A 16,982-nucleotide genomic window follows, 5' to 3' on the forward strand; every position below is an offset into this window, starting at 1 on the left:
ATGATTTCTGAAGACTGTAACCATTAAGCTTTTACTGTGGGATTTGCTAAAATAAAAGTCTCACTGATTTGGGGTGTCCTGTGTCAGAATGCCAGAGTGTGTGCTTGAAAGATCAGGCCCATGACACGGAGAGAGCAATCCTACTGGGATAGGCATCTGTCTCCGAACTCAGAAGCGACCGCCTATCTAATGCAGGGCAGGAGAAGAGTGGAGGGGATCGTCCCCTCCACGCTTCAGCCACCCTGCATTTGCGGCGTGACAACCGATTTTGGCTGTCTAGCCGCGGGAAGGCAGAGCGGGGGAAGCAGCTGCCGGACAACACATCGGATGTGTCGTACTGGCATTTCTGCCTTCCCCGCCCCGGAACGTCCCCTGGAATGCCCTGTTTTTGCCACTCCGCTCTCCTCTTCTGAGTGCGGAGCATGGGGCCATTCTGCACTGCCCACAAGGCAGCGCGGGAGGGGGGAAAGGTTAGTTCTCAGGGAACTGACCTCAGAGCATGGGCTCCAAAGTCAGTTCCCAGAAACCGACGTATCCTATGGCCGTCTAGCCGCTGACTAGCAGCCATAGGACTGCGCTCTAAGTGTGCAAAATGATAGGGTGGTAGTGCAGACTGTAGAAGAGGCAAAAGAGTTGTTGGAAATCTGTAAAAAGTAAAGAACAGTAAGAAGAATAAGTGAGTTGTTATGACTGGAAATAAGTTTTCTCCCTGTTATGTATATTCTAATAAATATACATAATAAAATTTGTATTTATCAATATTAGAGAATAAAAATGGAGCATGAAATAACTATATGAAATATGAATGGACAGAATAACTTCTTAATCCAAGCTGGACAAGAAGTCCCAAGATGGGGCTTTAAATGTTCTCTTATTTGAGTTTTTATGAGCTCCTAAACTTCATTTCAAGGCCTGAGCAGAGAGAACTTTGCCAACATCCCTAATTAAAATTAGAAGAGTCTGATTTGAAACACACAGAGAAGTCAAGAAGAAAACTTAATTGTATGTTTGTTTGTTTAAATGCAAAAAAAAAAAAAAAATCCAGCATGCATAAATACAAAAACTAAGGGCACACAATACTTTTCATCCTGAAAAGGATAATGGATAATAATAGGCTACTTTCTTAGGGGTGGGTGAACATGAAATGTTTGGGTTCGTTGAAGTTCTCTCAATTCTTCAAAGTGTGAAAATGCAGATTTGGAATTTGTGCATATGCGCAAGTGCACACTTTTGAACACAACTTCAGGAAACTGCAAAAATTTCCTGAGAATTGAGTTCCTGCTCAAGTTCGGGGTTGTAAACAGGTCATGTTTGCGTGATTTGCAAACAGGAATGAAATTCTTTTATATCCCTATCCTGCTGTCTTGATTTTCCCTCTTCCATCTCCACTCTTGATCCCCTATAACAGGTATGGGCAACTAGTTTTAGGTGGGGGCCAAGTTGCCCCCTCCCCCTACTGGGCTCTTCTTAGCATGGAAAAGGGGGTTTGACCAGTGCTGGAAGGGACTTGGCCAGTGCAGCCACTCCTCTCAGTACCAGCAAAGTCCCAGAAAATGTGTGAACAGATTCAGCTGCCCGCATCCCAGTTGTTATCTCTAATCTGAAATAACAGCAGGGATTCTCCCAGATAACAGTCTCCAAGCCCTGCCCCCTGGAGGAATCCAAGGAGGCTCTGCAGGTTGGATGGGGAACCTCCACAGGCCAGATTAAGCTAAGATTACAGATAAACTTCTCACTGCCAGATCCAAAGGTCTCTAGTCTACCCTTGTGCTCATTCACCTCTCTACTGCTTTTGATACAGTTGTTGTAAAAAATTGTTCTGATATGGAGTCAGTGAAGAACAGGACTATCTCATATGAGGAAGATGCCCTTCCCGTCTTTCAATTTTTACACATTAGGTATTTTGTATAGGTTTGATTACAATGCAATATGTTAAGAAAAGTTCACTCTAACAGTAGGAGAATGGAACTTGAGAGAGGGCCTTCTCAGTGGCTGAGACAAGGCTCTAGATCTCCTTGCCAAGGGAGGCTTAGCTGTCTCTATCTCTGATGGCATTCCACTAGCAGGCAAAGACATTTTGATTTAGACAGGCCTTTGTCCCATAAGTTGACTTGTAGATATGTTGTAATTGTTTTTAGCTATTGTTTTTTATGTTTTTTACTTTGTATTTTACTGCAATTTTTGGTATTTTATTATAATTTATTGTATTTGTATTATTGTTGTTAACCATTTGGTAGAAAGGCAGGATACAGATTTAATAAATAAATAAACAAACATTAGGAATGGCAGATAAATTCTCCTTATGCCAACTTAAAAAGTATCACAATTTAAAATTATTCATAGATGCTATATAGTGTTATTCACAGAAAGTGAATAAAACCTAAGAAGTAAATACTTTTGGTTGTTGAAAGACTGTATCATGCCTCAAGCTTAGTTTGCCACAGGCCTCCATGAAGTCCATGTTAGACATAGATAGGATGATGGTCACATGAGCTACAAACTTGAGATGTAGTCACAGACAGGCTGGGTGTCACACACCAGGTTGGGGCGATAAGATGAGGTAAGGCTGGGCAAAGCAGTATAAGGTGAGGTGTGGTGAGGCAAGGAAGATGGTCAATGGGGCTTATTGCTAGGTAACTCTGTATAGGATTGCACTTCATGGAGGGAGGGGAATGAGAAAGAAAATAAAACCACAAGTGGAATAATATTAAATTAATTATTTAAAAGGGGGAGTAATGATAGAGAAAATTCACCTTTTAGGAGAAGCCACTACTCTGCATTCAGAAAGATTTCTTTGTACTTGAGAAACAATGAGAAGGTTTTTGATTCAATATAGCATTTACTGGAGTTTGACTTTATATCATACAAATGCTTTCAGTTTTTATGTAAATGTATTGTTAAATTACCCATATAATTATTCCAGAAGTTATTATTTCTTTTTATTGTTAATTTCATTAACACTTCACTGGTAATGTTGGTTGTATATACATTGTTGTAAGGTTCTTTATTAATACAATTAATAAGAAACATCATATTATCTTAGTACAAGTTTTCTTAAAAGGGTGTCATTACTGAATTAAAATAATAACAGAAAGAAGTATCTAAACTAGAGGCCAGAAAAGTCCATTTCATTCTTTACCAAACTAATAACAATGACGCCAATATAGCAAGGGCAGAAATGGTGTTCTGCAAATTGAGTTTTCTGATTGCACACACAAGAGGGCTGCTAATAGGGATGAGAGTATCCGACATCTAGTGTCTCTGGTTGAGCTTAATTCCAGAGATCTGCAAGCACAGCATCAAATTACACATTTCCTGTTACCTTCATGGAACTCTGCCTCTCTTCCAGTGAGGTGTAAATATGTAGATATTATCTTCCTGTACCCCACTGTGTATAGCATATTAACATGGCCACCCCACCAAATCCTTAAAATTTACAATAGAATCCCTTCTACTACATCAGACTGCCCATGGAAATCTATTTCTTGATCTTCAGATTTTGCTATTTTTGAAGTACAATAACATCACAAATGAAGCTTGTCATTAATTTAAAAAATCATTGCAGAAACCCACCTGGAGCCTTTGAGGATTAAGAACAAATAACTAAGTGTACAGCAAGAGCCACTAAGTGCATGTAAATTGATGCAGATATTCTATTACTGCAATCTGCAGAAATGAAAATAGCCTCAAACAAGTAAAAAAAAAGAAAAGAAGAGTGCAAATGCTTATTTTTCCTCCTTAATAGCATTTTTCAACTAGAAAGAGAAAAAAGACGTAAGAGTGTTTGTAAGTCCACTTTGACAGTACTGTGTGTTGGATATGACTTTCACAGTCTACTGGCAGTTTGTAGGAAAACCACCACACCTGTGTCTCTGCTGTTGATTAATGAGTCTTTCAACTCATCGCTACCATCTGAAGAAGGGCCATGGCCTTTCCAAGCTTCACTGGTTCATTCACTTTCAACTGCAGTCCTACCCTGCTAGCTTCTATACAGAAAACCACACCTGGTTAAAGCAAATGAAAACCTCAATATGTCATTTTCTAGACAAGTCAAAAAGGATGTAAAACTAGACAAAAGATGTATTCAAGCAACATGAATACAGTTTTGTCATAACCTGTCAATCTAAAGACTAATAAAAAAGGCTTTCCTTTGTGATATATTTAATATTGCAAACTTTTGGAGTGACAATATTCTGTTCTTTCTTTACAATAATGTGCAGGTCCTACCACAAACACTTTTGCCCTGTGGAAACATGTTTGCTGCTGAATTTAGAAGGAATCCTAGAAAGACAAATGGACCATCTAAGCACTTTAGTAATATTTGATTCAAAGAGAACTGAAGGAACCAGGCATAAAATATATCCCACTTTTTAAGGCCTTTTAAAACCCCTCCCCCATCTTTTTTATACTTTATCCTTCTTTAGCCAATACTCCATCATTCATTTGCAACAACCTTTCTAGACCTCCTCCCTGTCAATGTGAGTCATATTCTACATTTTTTTAAAGTCCTGGTTTGGTCATGCCACAACATTTCAATGGGGTTGAGGTCCAGACTTTGACTAGGCCATTCTAAAACATGGAATTTCTTTCTCCACAGCCCCTTTTTGTAGGTCTGCTTGTATGCTTAGGATCATTGTCTTGTTGCATGATCCACTTTCAGTTTAGCTTCAGCTCATGGACAGATGGCCTGACATTCTCCTCTAGAATATTCTGATACACTGAGGAATTCATGGTTGTGTCAGTGATGGCAAGCTGTCCAGGTCCTGAGGCAGCAAAGCAAAACCAAACCATCACATTCCCACCACCGTGCTTGACAGCTGGGATGAGGTTCTTCTGTTTGAACCCAGCACTTATTTTTCACCAAACATAACGTTTCTGACTGAAGCCAAAATGTTCTACCTTTGACTCGTCTGTTGTATTGCCCTGGCTGTAGGCTTCGAACTCTTAGGTTAGAAGTGCCAAGATAGTGATACATCAGATTCAAAGATTTACTTACAAGGAGTACTTTATTGGGTAACTTACAGCACACAGGCGTACCCAATGGTTGGATCAGACAGCTTCTCTGAACCCTGAGCCATTGGGTACAATGGGTCTTATACTCTACAGGTTAGCAATAAGCAGCGTAACAGTAGCATGCGCCCCTAGTGTTCATTATCAGCATAAATTAACAGCACTTGATTCTCAAGCATAGCCACCTGCAGCTTTAAGGTAAACAAACTCTGCTTCCCAGGCTCATCAGTGATAAGACATTCTCCTCATTAGCGAGGAATGATCTGAGATGGCTGCCATCGGCCTTTTGACTCATCTGCACATGCTCAGAGGCTTACTAGCATGAGAATTGCACCAATAATGAACTTAAGCAAACATTATGGATCTCTAGGCCCTTCTAACACTACAAATGACTTGGCTACGCTCTTGGGGCCAATACATCAGTCCAGAGAAAATTGTTCCAGAAGTCTTGGGGATCATCTGTGTGATTTTTAGCAAACTTTAGATGGGCAGCAATGTTCTTTTTAGAGAGCAGGTGGTTTCCTCCTGGCTGTCTTCCCATGAACACCATTCTTGTTCAGCCTTTTTCTGATGGTTGAGTCATGAACAGTCACATTAGCCAAGGCAAGAGTGGCCTACAGATCCTTGGGTGTTACTCTGGGGTTCTATTTGATTTCCTAGATGATGCACCAGTTTGTTCTTGGAGAGATTTTCATAGCACCTGGGCAGTGACTGTGGTCTTGAACCTTCTTCATTTGTAGGCTATCTGTCTGACAATGGATTGGTGGAGTCCTAAATCCTGAGAAATGGTTTTGTAACCCTCTCTAGACTAATGAGCAGCAATAACTGCTTTTCTGAGGTCCTCAGAGATGTCTTTTGATTGTGGCATGACACATTTTCACACAACCATATGGTGAAGACCAAACTCACATCATGTCTGATCTTTTTATAGGGTGGGGCCTCCCAAACTCACTCCTGAAGATCAACCAAATTACTTAAACACCTGATTCTAATTATGCCCTTTAATTGAGCTGATGCAAGTAAGTTCATTTACTTTTGCACATACCCTGACTCTTAGGTACTCATTGTTTGCCTAATTTATACATCATTTTATTTCACAAGACACGGAATTGGTTAATATAAACCCTATTGGCTATTTAGGAAAGGACTGGCTTTGATTCATGAAGGCTATCATGGTAAAACTATGGAATTTCTGTAATTACTATTAGGATTCACAAAGTTTTTCTCACCATTTATGTTACAATGACAGGGAATGAAAGTCACCCAGTAGCTGAGCAAGGATGTGAACCTGGATCTCCGCATTCCAATTTAGGATAGGCAACATGGTGCCCATGGCTCCAATGCAACCCTGGACAAATCTCTTGGTGCCCTACCCGTCTTACTTAAAAATTAACAACAACAACAACAACAACACACTTTGCTCTGAAATAGGTTTCTGTTGATGCTGAAAACTAGATTCAAAGGAGTCTAGTGAGTTTGGGGCTCAGACCCAACCTCTGCCTTGTACTCAGTCTTTTGGGCAGGTTACTTATCCTTTGCCACGCTTCCCATGTCAGCTGTTTTGTGGTGGTGCCCAGGATAGTTTCTCCAATTGCTAAATGTGTCCACTGCCCCAAAAGGTTGCCTAATCCTGCTCTAATTACTTACATCACACTGGCCCCAGATGATACATTAAGGGAGCAATCCTTTGATGTTTAGACAGAAAAAAGTCCTACAACACCCAACAGCCCTCCAGCCGGCTGGCTGGAAGGATGCTGGGAGTTGTAGGACATTTTTTCTGTCTAAACATGCATAAGACTGTGCCTTTTGTTAATTTTCAGAATGACCAGTAAGAACGGTAGAACGAATACGTTCCTCAGAAAGGTTAGAGCTAGAGTAGTAAATAACTGAATGGAACGAAGAATAAGGAGAAGAATCAGTGATTTCCTACAGTAAGAAGATAATTATATCAAACTATGAGCAATCGAAACCACATTTACATTTTTCTGTTAACACTAAGCATGTCACTCCAAATAAAATGATGCAGAGGCAATCTTAATTTTACTAATACATGGTTTAGCATTATTCATATACCTAGTCCTTAATAAGATAGTAAAATATCTTAGTATGTGTCAAAATTGCAAATAAAGATGGCATAAATGTCAGAGAAGCTTTGCAAGCCCCACTTGGATAAGGCAAGGCCCAAACCAACAGGCAATACAGAAAACTGCCTGTAGCAGAATTTCAAGGGCTCTGGGATAACTGGCAACTCCCTCCCCCTATTGGAGGTGAATGCAAGTGGAAATTGATTTATTATTATATTTATATCCTGCCTTTTCTCCTTTTGCAAGGAACCCAATGCAGCTTACGTGGTTCTCCACTTCTCCATTTTATCCTCACAACAACCATGTGGGGCAGGTTAGGCTGAGAGTCAGTGACTGGCCCAAGATACCCACCAACCTCAAATTCTTAGGAAAACATGGTTTTATTTGTGGGGGCCATTATGACCAAACTTATATCCTAAAAAGAATGAAGGAAAGAGTCCCTTCCCTTTGGAAGAAAGAAAAAGGGGCTGCAATAAGAAAACCCCTTGAGAAGGAAACACTATCACCCCTCCCTATTCACAACATGTATCTGAAAAGGAAGAACAATTTTTACAAAAGGCAACAAAATAGTGTGAGCCCAGGTGCCATATTTAATTTGTTTTACTCTGCTTCAAATACAAAGTGAGATTATAGAATGAGACATTATTCTTCTTTCTGCCAGGGAACATTTCCCTCAATGCAGACACCCACTGAAATAATTAGCCTGAAATAAGACATGGAGTTTACTTGAGAAATAATTAGAAATCACAAAACTTGCTTCTCAAACATCAGGAGGCAAAAGCGCACCAACAACATTAGTTGAGATCAACTGAGTTTCGTGAATGAACAATGAGCCTTTTAAATATTTTTTTACTTGCTATGTAAACTATCCATTATATGGAGCGGATATCTAATCCTTGGAATGTACTTTCTGATAAGAAAGATTTTCAGTGATGAAACTAATAGTGGTTTGATATTCACTTCTATCACAGAAAAGCACATCCCTCATGACACATGACACATGCTTTCTAAATTTTGTTTAGTGCTAGACATCCTGGAACATGGCCAATAAGATATTGGGGTTGCCAACAATTACTAATTGTTGGGGAGCAAAACAGTGTTCTTAGTGAAGCTTAGTAGGGTCAGTGACAAAATATAGGTGCTTAGATTAGAACAAACAGATCTGTAAAGAACTACTTGTTTCATGTTATATATTTGTAATCATATTCTTGCCAACTGTCATTTTAATTAGTGGTGGCAAACTCCCTTGGCTTCATTCAGAACTGAGCTTGGAAAACAGCTATTGTCTTTAAAAGGTAGGAAAATGAACTATTTTCTCAATAGCTCATTTTTCGCTGTGATAGTTCTGAATTTGGAAACTTTATCATACTCCTGATGACATCATCAGAAATGGTACAGGGTCCAAACATCCCCCCAACCCCTTTGAATCCCTAAAACCCACCCTGCTACCCCTTCACCCAAATATAACTGGTTGCAGGGCAGCGGTGGTGGCTTCTTTGGAGGCCTCTGTCCAAAGCCTTGGTACTACAACATTAGAGCTTCCCAGGCCAGGTATCAAAGAGCCTAGGTTGTTCTCCCAGATACCCTGGGGAACAATACTTCCCAGGGCTCCTTGTGCCTGGGATGGTGCCAGCCAGCAAAAAAGGACAAAAGTATTGGTTAGCAGTAGGGAGAAATGGTTGCTCAGAAAACCCAAAGCAAGCCAGCCCCAAATTTGGAAGGTTGTGGACATGGTTTGTTACTGAAGTGAGAATGTTCAAACAATGGAGTTCATATTCTGAAGTGCCCAGTTCTGAGTTCATCCCCATCTCTAATTGGAATTTGTTGTCATAATTGTGGCAGGTGAGTCTCTTTATAGCATATCCCTTCTTTACTCTATTGCCATTTAAAAAGTGAAAAAGCTATGTGGCACCTCTTTTTTTAACACTAACTGATAAGACACAGACACTTTTAATGCCATAAAAAGGTATTTCTGCATGCTCAATTGAACTTGTGCATATACTTTTCAATTGCATGATAATAAAAGAGATTTTAAGCATGTTGATGGAACAAGATTTTAAAACAGCATTTTCTGACTATACGGATAATCAACAACACAATAAACATTATAAATGTAAACATTTTCTCCATAAATAGCTCACCATATGGCTAACATTCACAACAGATGCTGTCTGTGTATCCACTAAAATATACATGATTTATTCAGTTTTGCTTTGTGATTATTCTAAACAAGAAAAAATAATTTTACTTTATAGTAGTTACATTAAAGTTTTACAAGTAACCTGGCTAGAATATGTGATTATGTAACTATTGATTTGGGACAGAAATTTTAGAACTTTGTCCAACAGCATCCATTATAAATATATTATGCAAGTCTTTGCTAAATGTAAACCACACAGTTTTCCATAATAGCACAATTCTAGGACCAGGCAGCACAGTTATTTCAGAATAGCAGAACTTACTTGAAGTTAGCTATCCTCTACTACAGTTGAAATTATATATTAAAATGTAAAAATTGAAATTTTTATATTTCTCAAATAATGCGATCTGAAAATTTGATTACACTTTACAACTCAGCCTTTTAATATTGTTTTAAATTTCAGTTCAAAAGCATTTGTTATAACTGTAAACCAAATGCTGTCTGATCCTCTCACACAGAGGTCAATGTTCCAGAATGCTACGGCAGCACTTTTTAGTCAGTGCACCAGTTGGTTCAGAATGTAGTTGTAGCTCCTTATTCCTATAGAACAAATCTCACATTGCCCATGCTTTCTCTCTACAATATAAACATTTGCTTCACAACAAACAGGACCTGCACCATTTATGACACTATCACATAACATAACTTTGGCAGCCTATAATGACATGTTACATGTAAATTAAGAGTTGTGCACACAGTTAAACAATTGCATGATTGCTTGGCTATAAACATAACTCCTTCATAGATGTACTTAACCCACATTCTTCACATTCAATTTTTCCATGTGAGCTGAGCACTAACAATATTATACACTGAAGATACCAATGCATGCATACCTCAGCTTCCATCTTTTCCTTGTCAGTTACCACTCAATCAGGACTGATACACTAGGAAGGAGGCCCTAAACAGAATTAGCACATATGTGTAAACTCCACCCCTAACTCTTTTGAACCCTCCCATATTTATTTCCCCAGTTTTTGTATTTTTTATTATCAGTAGAGACCCTTGCACAAGCAAAAAGCAATGTCACTTATACAAAGGGGTGTGTATCTCCAATTTCTGTTGATGCCCCCTTCCAGGTGCATCCCCATTACACATCCTACATCATTTGAAATGAAATGTCCCCTTATCCCCTCTTTTGAGAAGAGCACAATTGGCTGTAGCAGAAAGGAGGCAGGAAAGCACTTTTGTGCATGCAGGACTTCACATTTAAACTTTTAACCTACTAGTTTAAAATATGGTTGCCAAATTGCTTTGCATTTTGTCTCATAAAGGACTTCAGTGTAGAACACAAAGCTTACAGAACTACAGAGAAACTTCCACTCACCCCACCACCAAATGTTATTACCTGTGTGCCAGTAGTGTCTTGAAGGTCATCTTATTTAGTCCCAGATAACTTGGCAGCAAATTTGACCAATCCCATTTCCACTCAGTAATGGTGAACTGTTGATGTATAAGAAAATGGCATTGTTAGTTATTAATCAGAGTTAATATGATCAGTAAATTAAAGCTCCAGCTGTGATAAACTAACTAAGGGGGGGGGGGAGCTTGAACAAGGGCTTAGACAGATAACATCCATCATGCCTACAGAAAAAGGGTTTTATTCTAATAAGACAGCAATTAATTTATAAATCCATTTGGGGATGTAGCCATTATTTATAAAAAGATAAATCAATTTTTGAATCGTTATTCTTCCAACTGTTAACGGCATTTTGCCAAACCACTTTCTCTGAAAGCCTGACTCAGTTTCAAAGGCAAAATAATTGTCAACTTTTTAATATATTGGAGCAATTTACATTTTTTCACTATCAGCACAAAGTTTATCAACAGGAAAACCTTCGTGTGACTGAAATTAGGGGTGTATGCTATATCTTAATTAGCGTGATATTTTACTTGTCTATTCTTATGTAAGTCAGTCCAGTCACCAGATGATGATTATAAATTTCTATAAATATAAACAGTGCTAACTCATACAATGTTCTCTAGGTTATATAATTCAATTTTTTCCCATAAATTTTCAAATTATATACAAGAAAGTATGACATACAAAACAATACTTGTGACTAGATAACATTAACGGTATTGTGAAATAATAGCAAAAATATATGTAAGTGTGACAGACTGAGTGAAGACATGACTGGAGAGACACTAGTGGAGAGAACCTTCATAAAGGGTTCCTTTGGTAATGGCTACTCCTGAAATCAGAGACAGGGGACACTTTTCTGCATGCAAGCAAGTAGTAATCATTCAATTACAGATAAGAAAGTAAGTATGTGTACTCAGGAAAAAATTGCGCCTATTTTGTTCCTTTCATCTCAATGGAAACTACTGACAATCAATCCCACTCCTAACTGGATAGTCCCATTCCTTAATTTGCATAGCCATAACTATGCCATGGCTCAGTAGCAGAGCACACCCTTTGCATGGAGAAGGTCCCGGGCTCAATCCCTGGCATCTCCAAGTAGGGCCAGTTAAGAATCCTGCCTGAAACCCTGGACAGCTGCTGCCAGTCAGTGTCGATAATACTGGGCTAGATGGACCAGTGGTCTGACTCAGGATAACGCAGCTTCCTATGTTCCTGTTTCTTGGTCATACTAATGAGTAAGCCACTTTCTCAGCACCCAGGAAAGATGGATGTGTGTGGATGGTTGAGTGTGTGTGTGTGTGTGTGAGAGAGAGAGAGAGAGAGAGAGAGAGAGAACGAGAACGTATATGGCTTAGGGTCTGTCCACTTTTTGCTTTGGCCTTGCCTACCATTGACATGTGGGATAGGATACCTAGAATGGAATGCAGCCATCAGGCTGAGAAAGTTTCCTCATCCTACCCCAAAACAAACAAGGAAACTAGGATATGGATGATAAGCACAGAGCAATAATTTTACAATCATTTCAGCAGTGAAAAAAAAGACAAATGTGAGTTAGTAGCAAGTTGAATAATTTATTTGAAATGTACAAGGTTTCGGTCATCTTGCAGATCTAGCACTGATGGGCAAGTATTATAGAGGCTATGGCAAAGCCCACTCCAGAAACTCTATGCATAAGAATGATATATTGCCTTACAACAACAGTTTTTTGGGTACTGAAATTTGGCAGTTAGCTTCATGACTATCTCAGGAGTATCAGATAGCTATGCTAATAATGTGCTGAGGCCCTGCCAAGATATCCCTATGCTATACTTCCCTGCTAACTCTCAGCCATGGAAGAAATCCAAGAAAGAGTCATTTGGGGGGATTGGTTCTGAGTGGTCAACTACAGTTATTTTAGCAGCAGGAGGAGGAGTACTGTTGTCTTTGCTTTGCTCTACCTCTCTCTTTCTATAAAGCAGATTATGTGGGATGAATTAGTAGATTATTACATGAAAGATATTACTTGGGGTGGGTGAACTAGATGTTCCTCAGAACTTTGCGTCCTGTGACTCTATTAAATGTCTAATGTAGCCGGCTAGATGCCACAGAGAAGTTGATGGCAAGGTCCACCATTACTGTTTATCTCCAGTATCTGATAATCACAAGTATACTGTATGTGAATACGGATGCTGTGCTTTTGGCAATAAATAGTTATTCTGCATAGATTTCTCCAATTCTTTTTAAAAGGTCACTTACAACTTTTTTGTGATTGATTGGGGATAATGGATTTCATGGGTTATTTATGCACTGTGAAAAACTACCTGCCAATATCAGACTATTCACTGGTAAAAGGGCCTGTGTGCTTTGCCAAGGATGGAAACAAGTCTAAATAACAGCTGGATTTTATATTTCCAAAATGGGGGATCCAAAAATGTTCTCTTTCTTGTTCCCAGCAACCCTAGGGGCAGCTCCAAGTTCAAACTGTAACCATCACATGACCTGCAGAGCCTAATTTGAATGTCTGCAGATCCCTTGGGACTCTGAACATGTAGACATGTGACTTCACCACATGTGAAGTCAGGTTTTTTTTTACTCCCCCACCCCAAACCTGCTTTAGACATTTTGAAAGCTTGCATCATATTTTTTGTGATGGATTTTGGAATATCAGAATAATAAATACCATAAATTAAAACAAATGTTCAGATTTAAATAAAATTAAAGCAGATAGTCCAATTCAAAACAACAGCAAAAAGTAAGGCTTGGATCATCAGTTCACCTTCTGCAAATGAGCAGAATTCATGGAAGGGACTGCAATCCCACAGAGGTTCCTACTGCTGGAAGGGGGTGAGGTGATTATCATCAATCCCTGCAACCCTCAGCACTAGCTCCCACGCTGTTTCAGGGAGTCCTGCAACCCTCCAGAGAAGATTTTGGGGAGCATAAGGGTGTAGGGGGAAGAGGAAATAAGCAAACATCACCTCTTCCCACCTTCCACCAGCAGAAGCATCCCATCAGCAGAGTTCTGCTCACGGGAATTTAGGATCTAAGCCTAAAATTTCTTAAGACCCCGGGTGTACAGCAAAAACTTCCCACCATCAAAGAGGATACAAAATCAGGGGGGGGGGGGCGCACAAGTAGGCAACACAACAAAGAAGGCCCAATTGCCAGTTGCCACACTCCTCACCACAAAGGGTGGGACACTACAAACAGGGAGTCTGATGAAGACCCTAAAGTCAGGTATGTTCATCTGTTTTTTTAAAAATTATTTTATGGTTGTGTTTTATAATATCAATACATTGGATTGTTTTTATACTCTATCTTTGGATTGTCAATATAACCATCAAAAAAACATTAAAAAGTATCAAAGTATTCTGGTAATTGTCCACAGTCTGATAATAAGATAGTACAGTAAAAGTTCCTGCATTCCAATATAACTATTACTTGTCACTTGCAGATTAATAGAGCACAGCAATCCTGTCACACAGCAGAACAATTCTGCCCTGAGTTGTCAGCATTTGAAGGTCTTATGCTACTACAGTATTAATGGAGGAGAGAGCTGTAACAGACATGATAAAACTATTATCTGGATTCCAACTTAAGGCCTAGTTCAGCTGGCCCCAATTTGGTACTCTCCAGATGTGTTCTATTACAATTCCCATAATCTCTGAGCCAGTACAGATTGTGGAAGTTGTAGTCCAATACATCTGGAAGGCACCAGATTTGAGACAGCTGGTCTCGTTTAATTTTTATCCTCTTATCTAAGATGAACAATGTATGTCTTTAGTATTGTTCAGTTAGGACAACATGAAATAAAAAAGGCAATTCTCCAGCTTAAGGTGAATGTCTCTGAAGCTTAATTAGTTTAATGAACATTTTTCATTAATGCTGTTATGTTTTAATTGAAATATACAATATAGAAATAAATAATTGTGCACTGAATGTTCACCTGACAAGAATGGGTTAATAACAGTGGGAGCCATTGAGGGCCGCTGGGGTAGTCACATAGGAAGCAGCCACCTGGAGGTTGATTGCCTTTAGGCCACGGTTTGCTCCAGCTAATTGGGAAAATGCTAAAAACTGTGCCTGATGGGAAGATACAACCCCTTTGGAGGGTGGAGTGGGGTGTCCTGGGACTGAGCTTGGATTGGGTGTTTCAAATCTGCCTGAGTTGCTAGGGCTGGGCAATAAAAGGAGGGCTAAGGAAGGGGCAGGTGGCTCTTCCTGGCCCTGACAGTACTAGGGTGTGCTGCTGGTCGATGGATATTCTGGGAGGCCCATACTTTGGTATGTATTGAATAGACTAGCTAGCTTTATTGTTTTGCTCTTGGGAGTGTGTGCCCTGGTGCTTGGCATTTCTGCTTTTGTTTAGAGTTTGTACCTTGCTTGTAATTTCCTGTACAACCTACCACCTCTCCCTATTCCTTCCTCTTTGTTCCCTCCCCATAATAAACTTTTATCCAACTTCCAATTGGTGTGGTGTGTCCTGAATAACTTCAGTGCTAAATACAGTGCCTATTGGCCTGGAAGGGAGCTACTCGGTTAACTTTGGGAGAACTTGTGGCCAAGTTGGGCTTGGTCTACCCTGCAGGGTTGTTGGGGGTGAAACCAGCAATCCTTCACATCATCCAGAAAGATTTTTGTCCCAGAAAGATTATCTTAGGTGGACTGAAATGTTCCCTGAAAACCACATTCAGTGTACTCTTTTCCTACTGTTGTTTTCAATTGTTTCCCCTCTCTGCAGCATTTTTCTTCCAGCTGGCCTCCTTCCCTGAGAAATTCTAGTGAATCAAGGACTACATAATAAATGTGATGATACCATGACTCCATGTAGCCAGTCACATTTGATTATGTGGTGATGTTATGAAGTTGATCCTAAAGAGAAAATGTTCCCTGCCATCAGTTGGCATGAATGAACACTTTTGTCCCTATTCATTGATTTTATGGGGGCAGCTAAAAAAGGGGTCACTTTTCATAGGGGATGAAAGGAGCCATGAAAAGTGCCCTCACAATTTGGCTCAGTCTAAGAGAAAATAAGAAACATATGATAATTAATTAGAAACATAGAACCTATTCACACTTACTGCTAGGGACATGGGTTATGTTTTCCAGTGACATCTTCTCATGCCATTCCAGGAAGCATTTAAATAGAGTTACAAAATGGAGCCAAGTGTGTGGTTCCTTTACATCCAGTCATACCTCTCCTTTCCAGAAAGACAATGATTTGTTGAAAAAGATCCAATCAACTGATTCCTCAAACTTGGTTCCTGTATTCAAATGTTTATCAGAGCAGCATAGGAAGATACCACAGGAAGCAACTTCCATACCATTATAGGGACTGAGAATGAGGACAAGTATAACACCAATACAGCAAAGACAACCCACATATGGTAACAGGATTCTGTGCATGAATCCCCTTCCAAATTAGGTCCTAAATATGTAAAAGGGCTGTTGGCTATCAGTTAAGCTGGTGGTTCAGTAGATTCAGGCAGTCTGATGAAATTTAATCTGCACCGAATGACAAGCTGCTTAGAGTCAGTAGTTACATAGGGCCAGATGGGATCCTGACCTGTTGGGCTGAAGGCTCCAGTATTTCTTTATTTCATTTGTATCCTGCATCCTACCAGGAAAAATTGCACTCAGAGATACTCAAAAACATCCGCCATCTTTCTGCAAGGTGGCACTGCAGAGCAGCAGAGATAAGGTTGTCAATTGCCTGCGCAAGCAAGGTGCTGGAGATACAGATAGTGAGGCTCCTGGGCCTACTCTGCCTCAAGATTTTCAGGCATGTTACTGTAAAGAGGGGTGGGGGTGGGAATCCATATCCAGCATCTGAGGCTATGCATGCATTTCCTGATGGTTCAAGGTTCTGCATGCACCACAAATCATCATGAGTTCTACCAGCACTGATAATGTTGATCATCTGTTTGGGGCTTGGGCTGATAACAGCAATCCCATTCCTTTTGCAATGGGCAATTAGTTCTGTCAAAGCTGAGAACACTGACCATCTGCTTGGTCAAACACACAGCATAGTGTATATACATCACTGCTGAAAGTAAGGATCTCTGGCTTGGGAGTACTGATTTTTCAAAACACTACGCAAGAAAGCAGTTATACTTACAAAGAAAAAAACAAAACACAAATTTTGGGGAAAGCCTTAGTGATTTTTTCAGACAATTAACAACAAAGGATTTTTAAAAATGATAATTCTTCAGAAGGCTGATGTGGGTTCTTCCCCCCACCTCCTTAAAACCAGACCCCTAGCATGGAATTTGAGTTTATTTTGCCAGACAAGCACACAATTAAGACTTATTCATTATGTTCTAATATGTATCTGTTTCTAAGG

General features: G+C 39.7%; 1 protein-coding gene across 13 annotated transcripts in view; it reads right to left on the reverse strand.

Annotated features, from left to right (window-relative positions):
- KIAA0825 (KIAA0825 ortholog) overlaps positions 1 to 16,982 on the reverse strand; it is a 377,294-nt gene that overhangs the window by 181,398 nt on the left and 178,914 nt on the right. For all 13 annotated transcript variants that reach the window (XM_084833758.1, XM_084833751.1, XM_084833749.1 and 10 more), the window contains one exon: positions 10,643 to 10,737. In XM_084833758.1, coding sequence (XP_084689884.1) covers positions 10,643 to 10,737 — 95 coding nt within the window. The remainder of the gene's footprint in view (positions 1 to 10,642; positions 10,738 to 16,982) is intronic.

Source organism: Heloderma suspectum, chromosome 2 (assembly GCF_057233095.1).
Source record: "Heloderma suspectum isolate Gila_16-S chromosome 2, 16-S_ref, whole genome shotgun sequence".
NCBI classification, from domain to species: Eukaryota; Metazoa; Chordata; class Lepidosauria; order Squamata; family Helodermatidae; genus Heloderma; species Heloderma suspectum.